The 21,626-nt window shown below is 43.0% G+C and overlaps 1 protein-coding gene across 1 annotated transcript; it reads left to right on the top strand.

Moving 5' to 3' along the window:
- The first annotated feature begins 4,692 nt into the window (after positions 1 to 4,692).
- On the top strand, positions 4,693 to 20,673 carry LOC102939711 (synaptojanin 2 binding protein). Its single transcript, XM_007055727.4, has 4 exons — positions 4,693 to 4,923; positions 12,962 to 13,098; positions 17,329 to 17,424; positions 18,811 to 20,673. Exons 1-4 carry the CDS (start codon positions 4,860 to 4,862, stop codon positions 18,949 to 18,951), a joined length of 438 nt encoding a protein of 145 aa, XP_007055789.1. The 5' UTR covers positions 4,693 to 4,859; the 3' UTR covers positions 18,952 to 20,673.
- The last annotated feature ends 953 nt before the right edge of the window (positions 20,674 to 21,626 follow it).

Below are 21,626 nucleotides of genomic sequence, written 5' to 3'. Positions count from 1 at the left end.
GTGGTTTATTTCAGTGGAGTTTCTTTATAGTCTCTTCTCTTTGGAGAGGCCTAAAATATGCACATCAGCTGGCCAAGGTAGCTAGCTGTGATCCTAACAGCAGACATTTGCACGTGGAGAATTTTTGAATTCAACTTTTTTATTGGACCTGAGATAATTTAAAGTATGAATTAATTCAGTTTTCATGAGGTATTTATTTACCAGCTTGTGACTGTTGCGGAGAAGTTGAAAATGTAGGTGAGTCAGAAAAAACTCTGTCTTGCTGTGACAGGGAAGTGGATCTAACTACCACATAGAGCAGGGGTGGCCAACCTATGGCTCTGGAGCCACATGTGGCTCTTCAGAGGTTAATATGCAGTTCCTTGCATAGGCACTGACTCCAGGGCTGGAGCTACATATGTGAACTTTCCAGTGTGCTAGGGGAAACTCACTGCTCAACCCCCCGCTCTGCCCCAGGCCCTGCCCCCACACCACCCCTTCCCCCAAGGCCACTGCCCCTTCCCCCAAGCCTGCCATGTCCTCGCTCCTCCCGCTCCCCCACAGAGCCTCCTGCACATGCAAAAGAGCTGATTGTGGTAGGCAGGAGGTGCTGACTGGTGGGGCTGCTGGCAGGCAGGAAGCACTGGAGGGTGGGAGCTGATGGGGGGCGGCTGACGTATTACTGTGGCTCTTTGGCAATGTACATTGGTAAATTCTGGCTCCTTCTCAGTCTCAGATTGGCTACCCCGACAAAGAGGTTGGGAATGGGAAATTGATGACATTGATTGGATCTTCTGAAGCAAGCACTCTCTGGGGCAACCTTTGAAAGGAATATTGATGAGAGCTGACTCATCCAGTACATCAGACCATTTCCTCTTCTGGGCTCCCTGAGTCAGTGGAGATCCAACGGATTAGATCAACTTGGGAGAGGAAAACAGGGCTCTAGGTGCTGCTACTCTGCCTAAGAGCAATTTTACGCCTACTTCCTTCTTTAGCATCTCTCCTTTGACCTGAATTACCCAGCCTTCAAGGAACATTCATGCCTCAACATTCCATATGATAGCTTCCCAAACAAATCTGTCACAGAGCCTTCAGGCCTCAGCATTACATCCATTAACTCCCCAATATTGCTCTAATTAGAACCTTGCAGATGGTACATAAACAGTAAAACAGTAAAAATATTATTTTATTTTAAAACATGAAACAGTAAAAATGTTATTTGCTTTTTCTTTTGCTCATTTCCTTATTGTCCCCTCTCTCATTGGAGCTGGCCAGGAGTGAGGGGGAAAAGAGAAGGTTCCAGTCTCTACATTATTTTTGCAATTTTGGACAGAAACCCAAAAACGGTCTTGCCTAAAATAGGGGGATATAAATGGTATACTCTGGTTTAAATGTTTAATGGTCATGAGTTTAAGATGGTTGCAATGCACGCAGGTGATAAAACTGAGTGAGTTACACAGATCGTCTCAAGTGCTGCTAACACCTTCATAGCAGACCACATGGTCACCTACTCTCCACATGCCACATATTTTATACAAGAAAAACTATTTTAGAAGCAATTTAGAGATTTTTTTCATTGTATTTTTTGATTGCATCTGATTTTTTCATTCTGTCTCTCCACCTGTAAAGTCAGACTTCGTTAACCTCATTAGTACAACTATACAGCCTTCAGAGAGAGAGGAAAAATATAACAAATATAGTTTAGAAAGCTTGATGAGGTATCCAAAAGAGCTTTTCTGTACATAAAAATGTAATTGTAAAATCTGATATCCTGGGACCAAGTTTAACAGGAGCCACTTGCCAATTATCCTGCAAAGAGATGACCCCCAACCATGGAAACTTGCATAGACTGAGATCTTGGAGTCCATATTCATTTTCAAAATATTTAAGTATAGGTGCTTCTGTGACAACTATTTCTGATTCTCAAAAGTTTATCTCTTGCCACTCATACCCAGTGCCATTTCATACTGTCTTCAAGCAACATTCTGAGTGGAGCACTTAATTGTAACACATTAAGGATGAATTTACTTAACTATATTAACATTTCCATGGCCTTCTTTTTTATGAGCTTCTCATTTGCATAATTATATACCTCCCTTGGGTCCACTCAAACTCCTACTGTCGTGTATTTGTACAGTGCCTAGCACAGTGGGGTCCTGGTCCATGACAGGAGCTCCTAGACCGCACAATAATACAAATCAATAATCATTAACAATAGTGGTGATTGGCCTGGAATAACAGCCTAAGTAGACAGAATTGAATAGAATGGTAAGATTCACAGGACTTAGGGCCTGTGCTGCAGCGAGCTCTGATTTGGGCCTTAAGTGAAAGACAGTCCACACCCTTTACTCTAACTGGTTGTAAGAGCTGGAGAAAAGCAAACTGAGGTCCAGATTCTGGGGCAGGGATCCACTCATATGCATTCATTTTCAGGATTTAAACCTGACTTTGAAAAGTTTCTTGTTAAAATTAAGGATGTGAGAGCTAATTTCATTTCATTTGGAGCCCATCTGAAAATTATGAGTTGTAAGTTTAGAACAGAACTTGGTGTTTTTGAGGTTCAAGTTCTGAGTGGCTCTGGCACTATTGGAGTTCTGATCTGCATATTTGTTTTATGCTTTTTAAATATTTCCCTGACATCCCAGAATTTTTTTAAAACAAGTATCTTTACTGTTTTTTAAAAATATCACAGGCTTCAATTTAGATACATATTTTAAAACACATTCCCCTGGGAAAACAATGGTTCAAATTAAGACACTGAAATGTTTGTAAAACTTGGAAAAAGTCACAAAATCTAAACCCTTTAAAAAACTTGTTTAGCCCCTTCCTGTATAAAATGGCTTAATTCATTGATTTTTGAAAAGTATACGGTAGATATATTTAAAATAATTAATGGGGTTAAAACGAATGTGTATTAGATTTGCAGGATGGGGAAGATTTGGGATAATTTACAACTAAATCCAGAGGCAGATTCATTTTTTCATTTGAAGGTAGTTTAGCTTCGGACCCTGACATTCCTGTTCATTTACCCCCACAAAACACATGGGTGGGGGCGCTGTGGAAGGAAACCAGCAAGAATGACAGGTTTCAGAGTGGCAGCCATGTTAGTCTGTATCAGCAAAATAAATGAGGAGAACTTGTGGCACCTTAGAGACTAACACATTTATTTGGGCATAAGCTTTTGCGGGCTAAAACCCACTTCATCAGATGCATGCAGTGGAAAATACAGTAGGAAGATATATACACACACAGAACATGAAAAAATGGGTGTTGCCATACCAACTGTAATGAGACCAATTAATTAAGGTGGGCTATTATCAGCAGGAGAAAAAAAAAGCTTTTGTAGTGATAATCAGGATGGCCCATTTCAAACAGTTGACAAGAAAGTGTGAGTAACAGTAGTGGGGGCGGGAATTAGCATGGGGAAATTTTTTCTCCCTACTGTTACTCACACCTTGTCAACTGTTTGAAATGGCCATCCTGATTATCACTACAAAAGCTTTTTTTTTCTCCTGCTGCTAACAGCCCACCTTAATTAACTGGTCTCGTTACAGTTGGGATGGCAACACCCATTTTTTCATGTTCTCTGTGTATCTATATCCTCCTACTGTATTTTCCACTGCATGCATCTGATGAAGTGGGTTTTAGCCCACGAAAGCTTATGCTCAAATAAATTTGTTAGTCTCTAAGGTGTAGGGTGACCAGACAGCAAGTGTGAAAAATCAGGACCGGGGTGGGGGGTAATAGGAGCCTATATAAGACAAAAGAAATCTGATGAGGTTCAATAAGGATAAGTGCAGGGTCCTGCACTTAGGATGGAAGAATCCAATGCACCGCTACAGACTAGGGACCGAATGGCTAGGTAGCAGTTCTGCGGAAAAGGACCTAGGGGTGACAGTGGACGAGAAGCTGGATATGAGTCAGCAGTGTGCCCTTGTTGCCAAGAAGGCCAATGGCATTTTGGGATGTATAAGTAGGGGCATAGCGAGCAGATCGAGGGACGTGATCGTTCCCCTCTATTCGACACTGGTGAGGCCTCATCTGGAGTACTGTGTCCAGTTTTGGGCCCCACACTACAAGAAGGATGTGGATAAATTGGAGAGAGTCCAGCGAAGGGCAACAAAAATGATTAGGGGTCTAGAGCACATGACTTATGAGGAGAGGCTGAGGGAGCTGGGATTGTTTAGTCTGCAGAAGAGAAGAATGAGGGGGGATTTGATAGCTGCTTTCAACTACCTGAAAGGGGGTTCCAAAGAGGATGGCTCTAGACTGTTCTCAATGGTAGCAGATGACAGAACGAGGAGTAATGGTCTCAAGTTGCAATGGGGGAGGTTTAGATTGGATATTAGGAAAAACTTTTTCACTAAGAGGGTGGTGAAACACTGGAATGCGTTACCTAGGGAGGTGGTAGAATCTCCTTCCTTAGAGGTTTTTAAGGTCAGGCTTGACAAAGCCCTGGCTGGGATGATTTAACTGGGAATTGTTCCTGCTTGGAGCAGGGGGTTGGACTAGATGACCTTCTGGGGTCCCTTCCAACCCTGATATTCTATGATTCTATGATTCAAAGCCCCAAATATCGGGACTGTCCCTATAAAATTGGGACATCTGGTCACCCTACTAAGGTGCCACAAGTACTCCTCTCTTTTTTCCCAGCAAGAATGAAAGTGAGCGGTAATTCCAGATAAGGACTACAAATCCCAGAGATCTTAGCAGGGTCTCCTCCCGCCCCGTTCAGAGGCTGATGAAACTGAAAGTGCCGCAGTAGCGGCGGCTGCTTCAGGCCCGGGAGATTCTTTCACCTTCAGCAGCTGTGCGGAGACGAGGGGAGCCAGCGGGTGGCGGGAGGCAGACAAAGAGCGTGAGCTTTAAAGCAGTGCGACATGAACGGAGGAGTGGACTGTGCCCTCTCGGAGGAAGTGATCGAACTCACTAGAGGACCGTCAGGTACAGAGTTAAAGATGGGGGCGGGAGGTTGGTTTGCTGGATGTGTGTACTTGTGATCTGGCGAGGAGCCTGGTCCTGTGTAACTCACTTGGCTTCACAGCTGCCAGGAAAGATCCGGCCTGAGGCCTGTATAATCTTGGCACTAGTTTCTAGTAGCAAAGTCATTTGCCAATACCTTCGGGGTGGAAGAGAAATCCAGGCAGAAGGAATCTCTTGTTTGGTTTTAATAATACCCACAAAACTTTGCTTTTTAAAACGTACTTGCAGCTTCTCTGGATGCTCTGGGGAAGGGGCTAATGCTGCATTGCACTTTGATTCATATGCCTATAAAGAGATTTGCTCATTGCTCAGTTATATTAGCCTTGTACAGTGGTGTTGGCTTGTACTGCAGCTGAAAAGAGTCTATAAATACAGTCCCCACAATTAAAAGGGGCTGGGGCAGGGGAAGAGAATGCAACTGGATTTTCTTCCACGGAAATACAAGTATGGCTCTGCTTTTTTAAAAGGAAGAACTATGGGGTACTTGAGGTTTAACCAGATAGTGACTCTAAACTGCAAAAAGAAAAGGAGTACTAGTGGCACCTTAGAGACTAATCAATTTATTTGCGCATAAGCTTTTGTGAGCTACAGCTCACTTCTCACGAAAGCTTATGCTCAAATAAATTGGTTAGTCTCTAAGGTGCCACTAGTACTCCTTTTCTTTTTGCGGATACAGACTAACACGGCTGGTACTCTGAAACCTGACTCTAAACTGTAATAGGGTTCTTTTCTCTTCCCCCCCCACCTCCCCCCAAGGGAGATATATTGTTTGTTTTTATCTCCTAGAAAACAAGGCTGAAAGGGAAGCCCTGGTGTTGAGCGGGCATGTAACTGTGTATTTGTGCTACCAAGCCATTAATGAAGGGGAAGAACAATCCTAGAGCTGTAAGATAATGCAGCCAGTAGTGAAGTAGTCCTACCTTGCTTGAAGAGATGGGAGAGATGTTGCTGTTTGTTAATTCTTGGCACTTTGGCCCTGGTTTTTAAAGGTATTTAAGTGTTACTGTACTCAGTGTTATGCCTAACTGATTTAGGAGTCTAAATCTCGTTTCCAAAAGCGATTTAGGCACTGTCAATGGGATTCCTAAATGTGTAAGTCATTGGCAAATGAGATTTTAGGCTTCTAAATCCATTAGCACAACACTGAGTGCAGCAACAGTCAAGTGCGTTTTAAAAATTCAGGCCTTTGGCTTTGTCTAGACAAAGCCCTGGTCTATGCTACACAGTTCGGTCAGTGTAAGTTGCCTTGTGTCAGTCAAGCTGTGGAAATGTCTTCACTTAAATTTGGCTTCTGCTGATCTAAGTGTCTCTCTATGCCCATTTAGTAACCCCACCTCCACAAGCAGCGTAAAGTCATGGTCGATGTAGTTAGGTCAATGCAGTGTCAATGTCTATGTCGCTTGTTACTGGCTTTCAGGAGCCATCTCACAATGCCCCACACTGACAATACAATCGATACAAGTGCTCCTAGTGCGGACATGCACCGTGGATGCAAGGAGCCAAGTGTGCACACATACAAACAATTTAATAATTGCGGTGGCAATTTTTCCACTCAAAATTGCCCACCAAACTCCTTGTGGTAACCATACAAAATACCCTCAGACACGCTGACTGTTGGGCTTTTTTTTTTTTTTTTTTTTAAGCCTTTATTTAAAGAAATTTAATAGTATGGCTGAAGTGTCAATTGCAGACAAATTCACATAACATACTGGTAGCATAAAGAACGTGGTGAATATTGAAGCAAAACATGACTGACATTCCCATAGCAGACAAGGCCCAGAACTTTCAAAAGTGGCTCCTGCTTTTGGGAAAACAGCACGGGTTTGCCTCTCAGAGGTGCGGCGCACCCCCAGCTCCTGTGGAATTCAGCTGGCTGCACAGTTGCTCTGCATTTCTGAAATGGACACACTGGGCACCCAAAATCAGTGGCCACTTCTGAAAAATTTGGTCAGGGTGACAATGTACCACACTAGCTGCTTTGGGTTTACTGTTGCTGTTCGGTGGGTTAACTAAGTAGGTAGCTAAGTGTAGTGTGGGTAGGAAGGGAAGGGACAGGGAGTGGGGTGGAGGATACAGAAAAGTTAGCTTTTCCATTACAGCCCTGGGTGCTATCACTGGGTCAATCAAACTTTTTTTTTTTTTTTTCCCCTTCAGAATGATTTTTTTTTTAATTGCATGATCAAAACTGCAGTTAGCTATGTGCCTGACTCAAACTCCTTAATCCAAAGACTCACAAACATTGGGGGAGTTTTGACTCTGGAACTGGACTGCATGGCTCAGGTCTTATCTTTAATTAAAATAAGTATGAATGAAAATCTGCCAGACCTTCAATCCATACCAATGCTGTGTATGACTAGTGACCAGTTTTGGCTCCAGTCATCCTTTGCAGAGACTGCAACACCCACATCTGTTGCAGGTGTCACTGTTGTTTTTCATAGTGAATCTAGTTCCAGTGAAAGGTACTGTCTTGACAGCCTTGAGAGATGAAGTCTTCTAGCTATCCCTAGAACAGGTACCGCATAAGTAGCAGTAGTGAAAACTTCCCTCATCTTGTCCTTCTGGTATGCTGTGATCCAAAACTGAAGTGACTGACTACAGAAGGTGGTACTTCAGTCTCTGCAGTCAACCCCTCATGAGGGGATCTGAACATTTCAAAATCTTTTTATCTTGATTTCTCTTGGTGGTACCATCCTACAGCCATAAGAACACTTCATTGTATAGCATTGAAGGGGAACAGAGTTTAGGAAGACTATAGAAAGCAATCATAACTTCTTCATGAATATATTAGAGGGATAAATACTGGAGAGGGAGAGGAATTATTTAAGCTCCGTACCAATGTGGACACAAGAACAAATGGATATAAACTGGCCACCAAGAAGTTTAGACTTGAAATTAGACGAAGGTTTCTAACCATCAGAGGAGTGAAGTTTTGGAATAGCTTTCCAAGGGAAGCAGTGGGGGCAAAAGACCTATCTGGCTTTAAGATTAAACTCGATAAGTTTATGGAGGAGATGGTATGATGGGATAACATGGTTTTGGTAATTAAATATTCATGGTAAATAGGTCCAATGGCCTGTGATGGGATATTAGATGGGGTGGGATCTGAGTTTCTCCAGAAAATTCTTTCCTGGGTATCTGGCTGGTGAATCTTGCCCATATGCTCAGGGTTTAGCTGATCGGCATATTTGGGGTCGGGAAGGAATTTTCCTCCAGGGCAGATTGGAAGAGGCCCTGGAGGTTTTTCGCCTTCCTCTGTAGCATGGGGCACGGGTCACTTGCTGGAGGATTCTCTGCTCCTTGAAGTCTTTAAACCACGATTTGAGGACTTCAATAGCTCAGGCATAGGTGAGAGGTTTTTCGCAGGAGTGGGTGGGTGAGATTCTGTGGGCTGCGTTGTACAGGAGGTCAGACTAGATGATCATTAAGGTCAGAAGGGACCATTATGATCATCTATGAAGTTAGTTCATGAGCACCGCTATTTTCTGGATTTCCTTAAAGTAGAGGATATATATATATATATGTTTTTTGGGATTTGATTTTTGTGTTTTTTAAATGAGAGAGAGAAAGGGGGAAGAGGAAATCTCAGGTTTTTAAACTCTCTACTGAAGGTAGGTATGACCTGAGTCTAACAAGTTTTCACATTGACTTATGGTAACAACTTGTTGTCACTACTAACCTGTCTAATATTTCTGTCCAGGACTTTGTACTCTGCTCATAACATAAGTATCTAAGTACCTGACCTTGAATATGGGCAATCTGATGGTCAAAAGATGAAAGACTCCATATCTCCAGCTCAATTCAGGTGTGTGAGGCTGGTGTACAGTTGTTAGGCTTCTCCTTATCCTGGTTTTGCTTCAGATGTCTTAGCACTGCTGCTTTGGTGTCAGCATCAGGGCATGATTCAACCTGCTGATCAAATTCTAACTTGCTAGATGTATGCCTTGGGGCTCATGCTGACTTGCAGTTATTCTTGTACATTAGAGAACACTCTGACCTGAATTTATTTGCTAGCACTTGGTGTCTTTGTGTTAGGGCCTCTGGCTCTTAGCTATGATTGATGATCCACTTATAAGGGACAGATATTTTATAGAGTTAAACAGCAAGATAATCTGTAGGGTCCAAGGTGTCTTCATTTCCTCATAATATCAAAGCACTTATCACATAGTTGATCATTCACTTATTTGGCAAAGTTCAGGTGCCTGTACAGTTTAATCTTTCTCTAAATATGAATGTTGACTGTGCTTGCAAACTGTTAAGATGGGTACAGTTGCATCTCTGGCAAAAGTTTGTTGAATAGGAAGAAGTAGTTACAATGGCAGAGCAGTATGTTTACACTGCTCAAAAATCACATTTTATGGAATGCCAAATTATATTCTAGATTCATCTGGCAATATTTTGCCATTTGGTGTCTTTCTTAGCCTGTAGATCAATGTCGAGTCTCTCTTCTTTGAAAAGGAAGAATTGTGAAACCTGCACCTGTTAGGAATACAGTAGATTCTGCTTAATAGCAACCTGGATATTAACAACTTCCAGTTAATAGCAAAATTTTCTTGTGAACCAGTTCTCTTCCGTTGATTATAATGTTGATGGGATTCAGATACAGTAACTTCTCACTTAACATCGTCCCGGTTAACGTTGTTTTGTTAAGTTGCTGATCTGTTAGAGAACATGCTTGTTTAAAGTTGCGCAATGCTCCCTTATAACGTAGTTTGGCTGCCTGCTTTGTTAACTGCTTGCAGGATTCTTTGGAAGAGCAGCCTGTCCTCGTGGGGGTTTGGAACCAGGGTGGGCCAGCAGCCCCCCATCAGCTCCTCTAAGTTCCCTGTAAGTAGGTGTGCGGCTGGGCAGGCACCAGCAGGCTATCCATTGCCGGGCAGTTCAGGTGTCCCTCCCCCCGCTGCCATGTGCTGCTCCTGCTCTCTATCTTGGAGCAGCTCCCGGGGAGCCTCCTGCTTGCTGTGCAGAGGGGAGAGGGAGGGGGTGCTGATCCCCCACTCCTGTACCCCATCTCCACAGAGCTGGGGGAGGGGCAGGGGACACAACAGGCTGCTGCTTTGTCTGAACATGCTGATCTACTTAAAAGGGCAGCGTACTTAAAGTGGCATCAGCTTACTTAAAGGGGCAATGTGTCTCTGTCTCACACACACAGAAAAACACACATGCACCCCCCAGCACTTTAGAAAGTCAGCGCCTAGGCAGCTGTGTATATTGCTGCCCAGAGGAGGGAGTGGTACGCTCCAGCAGGATAGCATGGGTTCATCATCCCTTTCAGTTTCCACAGGGAAGTGTTTGCAGCCACTGCCATGCATCTATTTGTTTCCTCCCTCCTGCCTCAGTCCATGCTGCCTTGTAGATTGTGAGGCTACATAAACAACAACGTGTTAACCCTTGAGGGCTCAGCCGAGAGCTAGTTCATCATTTAGCAGCAAGGCATTCCCTGGGAAATATCCCACCCTGTGACTCCTCCACCTCAACCAAGCTTCACAATCATCATCACTGTGTACAGTATTAAATTGTTTGTTTAAAACATATACTGTATATAATGTCTTTTGTCTGTAAAAAAAAAAAAAATTTCCCTGGAACCTAACTCCCCTATTTATATTAATTCTTATGGGGAAATTGACTTCGCTTAATATTGTTTTGCTTAAAGTAGCACTTTTCAGGAACATAACTACAACGTTAAGTGAGGAGTTACTGTACTGGCAACAGCATTCTACTTATTAGCAATTTTTTTTTTTTTTTTTAAAGAAAGGCTCCACCTACAGGCAGGTTTGTGGGGCTGAAGGCAGAGAGGGGAGTGCAGGGACCACCTGGCTGCCGCCCCACAAACCTGCTTGCTGCTGATGTTCAGCTCATCCCAGCGCTTCCTTCTGGGAGAGCAGGCCTGCAAACTTGCCTGCGGATAGCCCTTACCTCCTTTTGTGGTCCCTCTGCGTGGGCAGGGGTGGGGAAGGGAAGCTGTGGGCAAAGGGGGATAGCTGCAGTCCAGATGCTGGAACTGCATGGTACCTCTCTCTGTCCCTGTGCTCTCCCAACTGCACCCTGCTGGGGGACTCCATAAGGAAGGAAGTACCGGGATGTGCTGAGCTCCCTCATCTAGAGAGTACATGGAGAAGTATCATGCAGCTCCATGGGCCCCCAGTGCTCCCCGTTCCCTGGAAAGCCCTGGTGTTCCAGCTGCATCTCTGCTCCCTGCTGCTGTCCTACTTGCAAGCAGGTTTGTGGGGCTGCAACCAGGGAAGGCCTGTCCCAGCACTTCCTTCACTGGCTACTGCCTCACAAACCTGCTTTCCACTTATTAGCAACTGCTGGTGAATAGCAACTTTTTGCTGGCAACTGAGGAGCTGCTAATAAGTTGAATCCACTGCACTTGTTTCTGATCACCAAAAATATCCCTCCTCCACATTTCCCAAACTGCGTCCTCTGATAAAAATGAGTCTTCTATGTTTTGCCTTGATTGCTGAAAACCTATGAAAAATCTCACTTTTTTTTTTTTGTTATTGTTCATTAGTGTTTCTATCACTAGAATGGGATCCTCTGATGTTTCTGGTAAATCTTGACTTCCTCTCAAGTTTTCTCGTTCACTGATTTTTCTCTGTTCCCAGATTACTAAGCTTCAAACAAGCTGACAAAGCATTTCCCATGGTTTTTGCCACAAAGTGTGTGGCATCTCATTCAAGTATCTTTTAAACCAGACGTTAGTGCATTAGCAACATCATTGCCTCACTTCTCCCAAACCCTGCTAGCAATTCCATCCTCTCCACCATTTGTCTGAAGCTGACAGGAAAGGGAACAAAGACTGGGGAATGTCAAGGCTGCCATTAGTGTTGCTGTATTTATCAGCCTGTAAGGGCACTCTTTGAACACTATGGCTCACCCCAGACCCTCTGATCTCCTATAACTGAGCTAAAAAGCCACTTCCAAGGCGGAACAAGCTAGCTTTTATTTGCCATTCTGTTCACCAGTCTCCTGTCTCATATTCCTCTACCCAGTGCATCGAGGGAGAAAGCATCAGCCTGGCTAAGTGTGCATCTGGGACTTGCTTTCAGACCTTGCTTGGAGTAGCTTCTAAGTAACAGGATCATGTCAGAAGGAGACTGTTTTCTCCCTTTCCTCCCTCAGATGTTTGGTATGTCTGCTCCTGACTTCCCAAGTTTCATGCTGCTGGATCGTCTCCCTCCTTATTTATTTACAAATATTTTGTTGCATTGTGGTACAGACTGTGCTCTAGCAGTCCATGGGGCTCCAGCCTTTGAGTTCAGTCTGTTCTTCTGGATTAGACTAAACAAGTCTGAATCTTCCAATGCATTTTAATCTACCACCTGGTTACAGCTAGAGTTCTGTAATCAACTTTATTTTTAACAAACAAACAAAACTCCAAACTGCCTCAATCAGGCCATAATTTCCATTTCAATTTTTTGATGTGTGGTTTTTTTGTTTTTGTTTTTTAATCCCCTAGTCCTTTGAATTGAATTCCTGTCCTGTTTCAGATTCCAGGGACAATACAAAGTGCTTGCACAGTTGCTGCTGATGCTTACATAAAATGTGAAGTGGCTAAGAAGTCTGTCAATTCAGTATATGCTTGGGTAAAACTCTGCACTCCAATACCCTAGGGCCTGATCCAATGACTTGTAAACATTTAAATCATGGTTAAATACAGGACTGTAAATTGAGTGATCTGGGCTCAGGTAACCTCTTGGTGCCTCAGCTTCCCCATCTATAAAATGGGAATAATACTTCCTACCTCACAAAGGTGTTGGGAGGCTTGATTCATTATTTCTTGAAGATAGACCTACAGAAGGGTCTATTGTGAAATGTAGAGTCTTTTGGTTGAAAGAAACAGTTATTGATGAGAAGGTGTCCTGGGAAGTGAGGACTGGAGAAGGTACTGCTGCATTGGGGCCACTCCCCCCCCTTCCCCCCACTACAAGAATGTCTTGAACTGTATTGGAACTATTTTCTTATCTACTTGACATTCTCTATTTCCTGTGTGTCTCAGGATTGGGCTTTAACATCGTTGGTGGGACAGATCATCGGTACATTGCTAACGACAGTGGCATCTACGTCAGCCGGATCAAAGAAGATGGGGCTGCCGCCCTTGATGGCCGATTACAGGAGGGAGACAAAATTTTAGCGGTAAGTCACTCCCTGGGAGGCATGTGTTTGAGGGATCAGGGAGAGTTTTGGCCACCAAGGAGATGAGATGGGACACTCTGTAGACCAGAGACCATCCTCATCCTGTTTTGCCAGAAACATTCCTTGGCCTCTAGGCTTGCATAGCTACGTGATGTGCATCTCAATGTTTTTTTTATGGTACTGACGGCCTAATTATTTCCCCCCCCCCCCCCCCCCCCCCCCCCCTGGTATTTCAGTACTGTAGCTCCACTGACTTTTCTGGAGTTGCTTGTGATTTATATCTGTGTGGATGGAGAATCCATCTTTCAGTTGCTAGGTTTCTCTCCCTGGCATGCTAATCAGTGTTGTTGGGATTATTAACCCTTTGCTCAGGAGGAGCTGGGCTTCCTATGAAGGGTTTCACTGTAACCCTGGCTGCTTTCCTTGCCGGTACCATGGTTAAGGTGGATCAAATGTGGTCTGAAGATTTTCTTCTACTATTGTCAGTGATACAAGGTGATAGCACTTTAACAAGCAAAGAAGAACAAAGAATTCTGCTAAAATATGATACATCATTTGTATGTTTAATGGATTTTCTTTTTTTTTTTAATTCATTATGTTCCAGTTTTAGGTTTATGTAAATAAACTGAGTGGCTTGTGTAAGTTGGCGCTTGATTGCTGAACCAAAGAGTGATGTATAGTACCTTATCTTAACAGTGTAATAATTCTGTACAAGCAGTTGAAGTATGTAAATTCCGAGAAAGGGGAGGAATAGTTCAATGAGATCCAATGGAGTATAACTAGGAGTAACGGGATGAAATTTAGCAAAAAAAAAACTTATGCTAAGTATCAGGAAATACTTCATGATGGTGAAATCCACAAGGCTTTGAAACATTCTTCTGTGAGAAGTAGTAGCAGCCTCATTACTGTAATTATTTGATACTGGACAGGACAAAGCACCATGGAATATAGTATAGGTAGTAATTTTGCATAGATCCCCTGGTTGGGTCTCCATTTGTATATTTGCTTACCCAATGGGTCTTATCCATTTTTTCAAACCTTTTTTCCAATAAAAGTGTGTTATCTGTGAAAGCCAATAAAAGGGCCGAGGCATTCACTAACTGAAGATGCAACTTTTTATTTTGGATTGCATGTTGAATTTGTTAATCAGTATTCATCCATTAAGCATTCATACATCCCATACCACAGCATTTGACAGTAGATTAAGGTCACCATATAGGGCAACCTGTGCATTCAGTGATCCAGCAAGGGCACCTGCTCTCAGGCCTCCAGCTCCCCAGCCATTGCCTTTCTTAAGAGAGACAGGGGTCTCCACCTCCTTCTGACCTAGGTATTTCCAGACTGCATAGTCCCCTGACTATACTGTGGTGTTCCCAGTACAAACCGGTTTCCCAAGCATTCCTGTTTGCTTTCTCTTCAGAGATGGTGGACAGTGTGACTGCCCACAGTTACAGGTACCACACAGCTCTCTTTGTGTAAGCCTACTTTATTCTCCGGATAAAAGCACTAGAGAGAGAACCTACACACATACTAATACGCTTACCAGAGATCACCTCAACCCTAACATGGGCTTTGGCTGGAGCAGTCCTTCTAAACCCCACCCAAGGGATTTCCTTGTGCTTCCAAGTTCATCTACAACTCTGAACAACCCCCCGTCTTATGTGGCCTCCATAGGCCTAGTCCCTCCAACCCTACCCTAAGGACTGGAACCTTCCATGGGTCCTGTCCATTAGCTGGATCAGGAAGAAGGCCCTGAGCCAGTTTAAAACCAGGCTGTTTATCCAAAAACATTTTCTGTGTCTGTGGGTTCCTGGAGAATCCAGTTTGAAGTAGTATGTGTGCATCTCTCCAGGGGGATGGCTTCAAAGGGCTAATTACAGAAGGATTACATTCATATCCCCTTCCTCCTAGAGGAGTTATGTACATTTTTCACAATAACACATACACAGTTGTATTTTTAATACACAGGACCTCAAAGATATTAAACCCCATTTAATTAGGTTTAACTTAATTCAATAAAGTTCATTCAGGACACTGCAGGAAATTGTCCGTCAGAGATACGCTAAAAGCGTGCACATTCTAAAATTGGCAAATACTAACACATCTAGTCGACTTTCTTTTTAAAACTGCATATTTATCAAACGTTTAGTGTAAATGTGTATCTTTTGTTTATGCACAAATATCCTTAAATATTTAACTCATTTTTTCTAAACATGGTCTATCTTGGAGGAAATTTTCCAAGAATGGATCTGTCATAAATATAAAGGGAAGGGTAACCACCTTTCTGTATACAGTGCTATAAAATCCCTCCTGGCCAGAGATAAAACCCTTTCACCTGTAAAGGGTTAAGAAGCCGAGGTAACCTTGCTGGCACCTGACCCAAAATGACCAATGAGGGGACAAGATACTTTCAAATCTGGATAGGGGCGGAAACAAAGGGTCTGGTCTGTGTGCATGATGCTTTTGCTGGGAACAGATCAGGAATGCAGCCTTACAACTCCTGTTAAGTTAGTAAGTAATCTAGCTAGAAAATGCGTTAGATTTTCTTTTGTTTAATGGCTGGTAAAATAAACTATGCTGGAGGGAATATATATTCCTCTTTGTGTCTTTTTGTAACTTAAGGTTTTGCCTGGAGGGATTCTCTGTTTTGACTCTGATTACCCTGTAAGATATTTACCCTCCTGATTTTACAGAGGTGATTCTTTTACCTTTTCTTCAATTAAAATTCTTCTTTTAAGAACCTGATTGATTTTTCATTGTTCTTAAGATCCAAGGGTTTGGGTCTGTGTTCACCTGTACCAACTGGTGAGGATTATTATCAAGCCTTCCCCAGGAAAGGAGGGTGTAGGGCTTGGGGGGCATATTTTGGGGGAAGACGTCTCCAAGTGGTCTCTTTCCCTGTTCTTGTTTAAAACACTTGGTGGTGGCAGCATACTGTTCAAGGACAAGGCAAAGTTTGTACCTTGGGGAAGTTTTTTAACCTAAGCTGGTAAGAATAAGCTTAGGGGGTCTTTCATGCAGGTCCCCACATCTGTACCCTAGAGTTCAGCGTGGGGAAGGAAGCCTGACAGGATCAATGAAGGATAAAATGTGAGGATCAGTCTTAGGGTAAATTAGCACATTCTGTTCCAGTTCCTCTTTAAAGGTGTGGTGTTCGTATGGTGTGGGGTTTTTTTTTTGTTTGTTTTTTCTCCCCCTTTCTTTTTCTTAAGACTTTTTAGAATCCCAAAAGGGGGTAGGTGTGTGTGTGTGAGAGAGAGAGAATATGTAGCTTTAAAATACATAACTTTAAAAAAAAAATCAATGTTAGGCTGTCATTAGATTCATTCCATCATAACCTCCTGTGGTTGGTTGGTTGGTTTGTGTGGTCTTTTTTTTTTTTTTTTTTGCTTCCATATAACTTTTGCCACATCTCTTCTCTTTGGGTTGAAATTTCTCATGCTCCATCTCAAATCCATGTTCAGGTTATTTGCAAAGTTTGAAGAAAACAGGTTGAACTGGTTTTTCAGTTATGCCAATGTGAAGGAATCTATATTTAAAAAAAAAAAAAAAAGACTTTGATAACTCAGATTAGCTCTTAAATTTCATACTTGACATGGATTTACTTCTCAGTGTTGACAAGGGTTTGTGAAGAAATTGGAGTTACAGGCAGATTCAGAATGACATAGCCAGTCTGTGGTGTACTTCATTTTCAGTAGATCCAGTTCTATTAGTTCCCCTCCCCCCTCAAAATACCATAATTCCTTTGACATTGCTCTGCCCCTCCAAAAGATTTTAAAAAATCACTTACAGTAGAACCCATTTTATTTCAAGATGTTTCAGACCACTCAGCCTCAAAAACCACTCAAGTAAATAGGGGGTTGGATAAGACAGGTAAGCAAATGACAAGTAACTTTATAGCTGGATTGGATAAATGGAATTCTATTGTATTAAGCCACTGCCTCAACTGTTGTATATCAGAATTAGAGGTAAACCCAAGCTGCAAAAGTTCAGAACCAACTTAGAAAAGTTTTAGCAATGCTTTGGTCTAGGGTTTCGGTTTGGGATCCTCTAATTAGAATATACTGAGGACCTGCTTAATTGTCTGGTAACGGAAAGTGACTTTAATGCCCTCTTGCATTTAGAATAATTCTGACTACCTAAACGTGTGGCTATTCTTTTGTTCTGCAGTGCTGAGAGAGAACTTTTGATCTCACAGCTACTAGTTCTCCTTTTTATTCCTGTGTTTAGATTAACGGCAGGGACCTGAAGAACTTGCTGCACAAGGATGCTGTGGAACTATTCAGGAATGCAGGCTACAACGTTTCTCTGAAAGTTCAACACAGGGTGTGTATTGCCAGCTCCTGGTGGTTGTCCCTGAGGCCCTGCTACCATGGCTTGGGTCAGACTGAAGGAGAGTCCTTGTAGATCCCTGTCTGCTTTGAACCTCTGGGAATTCTGCTCTGGTCTTTCTACAGTGTATATGGTGATGGGGGTGGGTGGGTTAGAGGATTGGTTTTGTATTTATTTAATGAATGCACCTTTCTGCTAGAGTGAACATTCAAGTTAATGAACATCAGCAGTATCCACCCATCATATTTAGTGATGCTCTGGAGGGGGCTGGAAAGTGTAGTATGGTGGAGTCCTGTGATCTTTTCTTTGCCACAAGGAGTTGGAGTGGTATGGTCCTGCCCTCTTATCCACTCTTTTTAACAGGCAAAATATGTCTCACTGGACAGTCAGATGAAGTCCCAAGTTTTCTCCCATACCTTAATCTCTGGTGCCATGTTGTCTGTGGGGGGAGGGATGTAAGATGGTGGGAGAAGAGGCTGGGGCCTTGTGTGACAAGTCCTGATTCAGAATACAGCTCTATAGGTAAGGAGTAAAACCCCTCTGGAAGAGGACTGGGTTGCACAGAAATTGGTGGTTGGATACTGAGCCTTTCATGATAGGCTGCTGATTCAAATCTGGCCCAGTCACTGGTGGTGGTAACGCTACAATCTGCGGGCTGTTTAGTACCTATGTGAAAAGAGTTACTGGACTCAGTGCAGTTCTAGTGGGCAGGTGTCCATGTGATTAAAAGCCCACCATGCTTGACATTCATTGTTTCCCTTGTTGGCAGTCTCAGCTGAGAGGCAAAAGACTCTCCAAAGGGGGGAGAGAGAGAACGCCCCTCTTATCCCTAGCTGTCCTCTCCAGGCTAGAGGCATATTTGTAGTGTCAGGAAAGAAGCCGCTGCTGCTTCTTAAACTGCACTAGTACTAGCTCTGGAGACAGAGGAATCCAAAATCCACTGCTGTCAGACTGGCACCTCTAGCCGTCACTAAAGTTGATAAAGGAAGTGCTGAATCATCACTAGGGCAGCTCTTGTGAAAAAGTATGTGAACAGGTCATGCTGAATTGTGGTGTGTGTACGTATGTGTACCACTGCCATCTGCTGCATGGAATCTTACCTGTCCCAAGTGTGTGTTTTCTCTCTCTAGTGACTGGCTTACAAAGAGGATATGGAAGCATCGATACTACTCCTAGCTAATGGAGGTTTTTCTTTGACTCCAGTTGCAGAGTCACGCCTTTTGGAGCAGAAGGCTTCTGCATTCCAACCCTCCCAGGCCCCAAGTATACAGTATGCTGATGACCACGTCGTTGTGCGTGTTTCTAGAACCACGCATTCCTCACATAAGGTTGCTGTCTGTCTTGCCGCAATTACCACTGATTCTCTTCTTTCTATTTTAGTTGCAGCCACAGAATGGTCCAGCTGGTCACAGAGGAGATGGAGAACCAGGTGGTATTCCCCTAGCTGTCATTTTGGTGCCAGTGTTGGCCATTGGGGTGGCTGCAGCGTGGGCCTTCCTGAGATATCGACAGCGGATGTGAAACATTCCCCTCTGAAGATCTCTGTGCATATATGTATAATATACACCCACACAAGCTACATTATAATTTAAAGAGAGAGAATCAACGGTTTTATTGTGGACTAATGCCAGAAAGGATTGTTGCCTCTTATAAAGCTGCTGCTGATGTTCACTATGTTCTGATTTTCTTGTGGGGTTGATGGAGGAAGGAAGGAAGTAAATGGGGAGGGGAGATTATCGTGTGTAAACGAATGTGCCATTTTCACTGATCCCATGGCATTTTTGCTATCTCCTTTCTTGCACCATGAACTTTCAAATACTTATTCTGTATTTTAAGATGTGACTTTGGGTGTGTTTTAAGAACAAAACTTTTTTATTTTGAGAATTTCCTTATTCTCATCTCATTCCTCTTACAACCAATGATCCACCTCTCTGAATCAAGAATGAAGAGGAGTGTGGGGGATAGCTTATCTTTTGGGTAGGGTCGGGAGCATGCTTGTTAAGTAAATGCCTTTGAGAAATGTATACCATCGATTCTGGTTTCACAGTTAAAGTTCCCAGAGGAGCTGCTGATGTAAAACAAATTATGCAATATCAGTGAGGTGTTGTACTGGTCCTGGAAAGGCAGGAGGCCACATCAGGGAGGAGGAGAGAGGAGTAAGGATAGAAGGCTCAGGAATGAAGAACCAAAGAATTGTAACAGGAGGCTTTCAACAAAGTGCTAGGATACTGGAGAGAGACACCCAATAGCATCAGAAATGGCCCAATGCGGGGAGAGAGAGGTCTCTAAAGTAGAGGTGAACCAACAGCATGTTTAGTCTATGGAGCTACCAGAAGCCCATCTGTCAGGTTACAGAATAATTTTTGGAGGCAGGGGGTGGGAATAGAACACTCATTTTACCCAGACTTATTGCAGCAGCTGACCTGCTATCTGCAGTGTCGTGCAGCCTGGAAGATCTTAGCATGACTTGTTCTGTGGTGTGGTCTTGGTCCATCTAGGCTATTGCTTGCTTGCTGAAGCTTTGACATGGCTGCTGGGGAGTTACACCAATGGGCGAACCAGGGGATGGAGGAGGAAGATGCAGTCTTGGCAGGCATTCTGTAGCCACACTAGATTCTTCTTTTGGGGGGCACAAGGCAGACAGGGAAGGCTTGGTAAGAAAGGTGAATTGGCAAAAAGTCATGCCTTGCCACAAAGGAGAAAAACACCCCAGTAGGCTTTGTTGAACAGGCTGCTAGTTCTATAGTAATGCTGCAGGAAAATGAGCAATACCATGCTCCTATGAGAGAGTAAAGCTGGCTGGTTTCTAGACTGAAGGAAGCCAGAGTGTCTCTATTGGGGTAGCAGGGAGGAGAATACACACAGGATGTCAGTGCTTCAAGGCACTTTAATCTTTTTGTTTTTTAAATAGGCTGTAGAACAAGCCACTTCTAGGTATTTGATGTGGCCTCTGAACCGTGCTTGTTAGGCCACAGTGCCTGGAAGAAGTGTATGTGCTAGTGTGTTTAGTGAATAAGACTGTGCAGCGGGAGACCATCTTTTCAAAAGCTGTGATTGAATTTTATCCGCAGGATTGTATCTCCTCGCTCTGTCTGGTTTTAAACACCTCAGTGGAGTAAGACCTGTTTTTCTTGTCTCACAGAAAGAATGTATTCTTTTGCAAAAAGAAAAGTGATATGTATTATCTGTATAAATGCCAAAAATCACATATGCAATATATGTATACAAACAAGAGAAACTGAATTGATGGCCCTCTCCACTCTTTACTTCTCTCATCCCTAACCTTTTTCTGTTTTTACAGGACACTTTGTTATACAAATATTTAGAATGCCACAGTATGACTGGCTGGAAATGTTCTCCTATAGTGGTTAGATGAAAGCCCATGTGCTGTAGTATTTGACATTCCCATAGCATTGTGAAGGATCCTAGAGTGCTACACCAGCTATATACATAAAGCATCCCCTACTTCAGGCACAGCAAGGAGGAGAGTGCAAGGAAGAACTTTGCCCAAGGTTCCTAAGGCAAACCTCTGCTCTTGCCAAAAGTACTGCAAGATTTATTTATTTATTTTTGGCAGCTGTATGTGCAAAGAAGATGGTTTGTGCCCACAGTTCCATGGTTGATGGCTTGATTATGCATGCAAAGCAGATAAATGTGATTATCCACAAGAAGATGCCCAACTAACTCTCTGTGTGCACAATCAAGGCTGTACATTTTGTGAGTCTAGGTCTCTACTCGAACATTTAGCCACCTGTCCATGCAGAGGAAATGGAACCTCTTGTTATAAGGTGACACTTGCTGTCAGAATAACTTGGCCATTTTGAATTTAACAGTTCTTCAGACAAAAATGTCCACTAGTTACTGGATTGATTTTTATATAGCACCGTTTACAAGTAGAAGCTACCCATGGGAAATGAAACTAGAACATTAAATAAGTTACAAACTCTCACCAGGAAATAGAACCCAACTTTTCATATTAGATTGAAAAAGCGATAGGTTTATGTTTGTGAAACTTGCAGAGAGCATGAATCTATCAACTGGATGTTCAGAAGTTTGGTACTTCCAAGATAGAAATGGAAAAGCAGATGGCAAACCATTGCTGGAACAGAAGAAAATATATGGCCCTGCATCATCTGAAGGTAAGATGGTGTTAGTCTGTCACTTGCAGGAATTGCAAAATAATTCTTAGTTTGACC

The sequence above is a fragment of the Chelonia mydas genome, chromosome 6 (genome assembly GCF_015237465.2).
Source record: "Chelonia mydas isolate rCheMyd1 chromosome 6, rCheMyd1.pri.v2, whole genome shotgun sequence".
NCBI lineage: Eukaryota > Metazoa > Chordata > Testudines > Cheloniidae > Chelonia > Chelonia mydas.
This window is presented reverse-complemented; position numbering and strand designations above follow the sequence as displayed.

Bases quoted from the DNA above. Each gene is read 5' to 3' on its own strand.
- LOC102939711 (XM_007055727.4), top strand. From the start codon at position 4,860: ATGAACGGAGGAGTGGACTGTGCCCTCTCGGAGGAAGTGATCGAACTC. The intron at 4,924-12,961 runs GTACAGAGTTAA...TGTGTGTCTCAG, and splicing joins ACTCACTAGAGGACCGTCAG to GATTGGGCTTTAACATCGTT. The intron at 13,099-17,328 runs GTAAGTCACTCC...TCCTGTGTTTAG, and splicing joins AGGGAGACAAAATTTTAGCG to ATTAACGGCAGGGACCTGAA.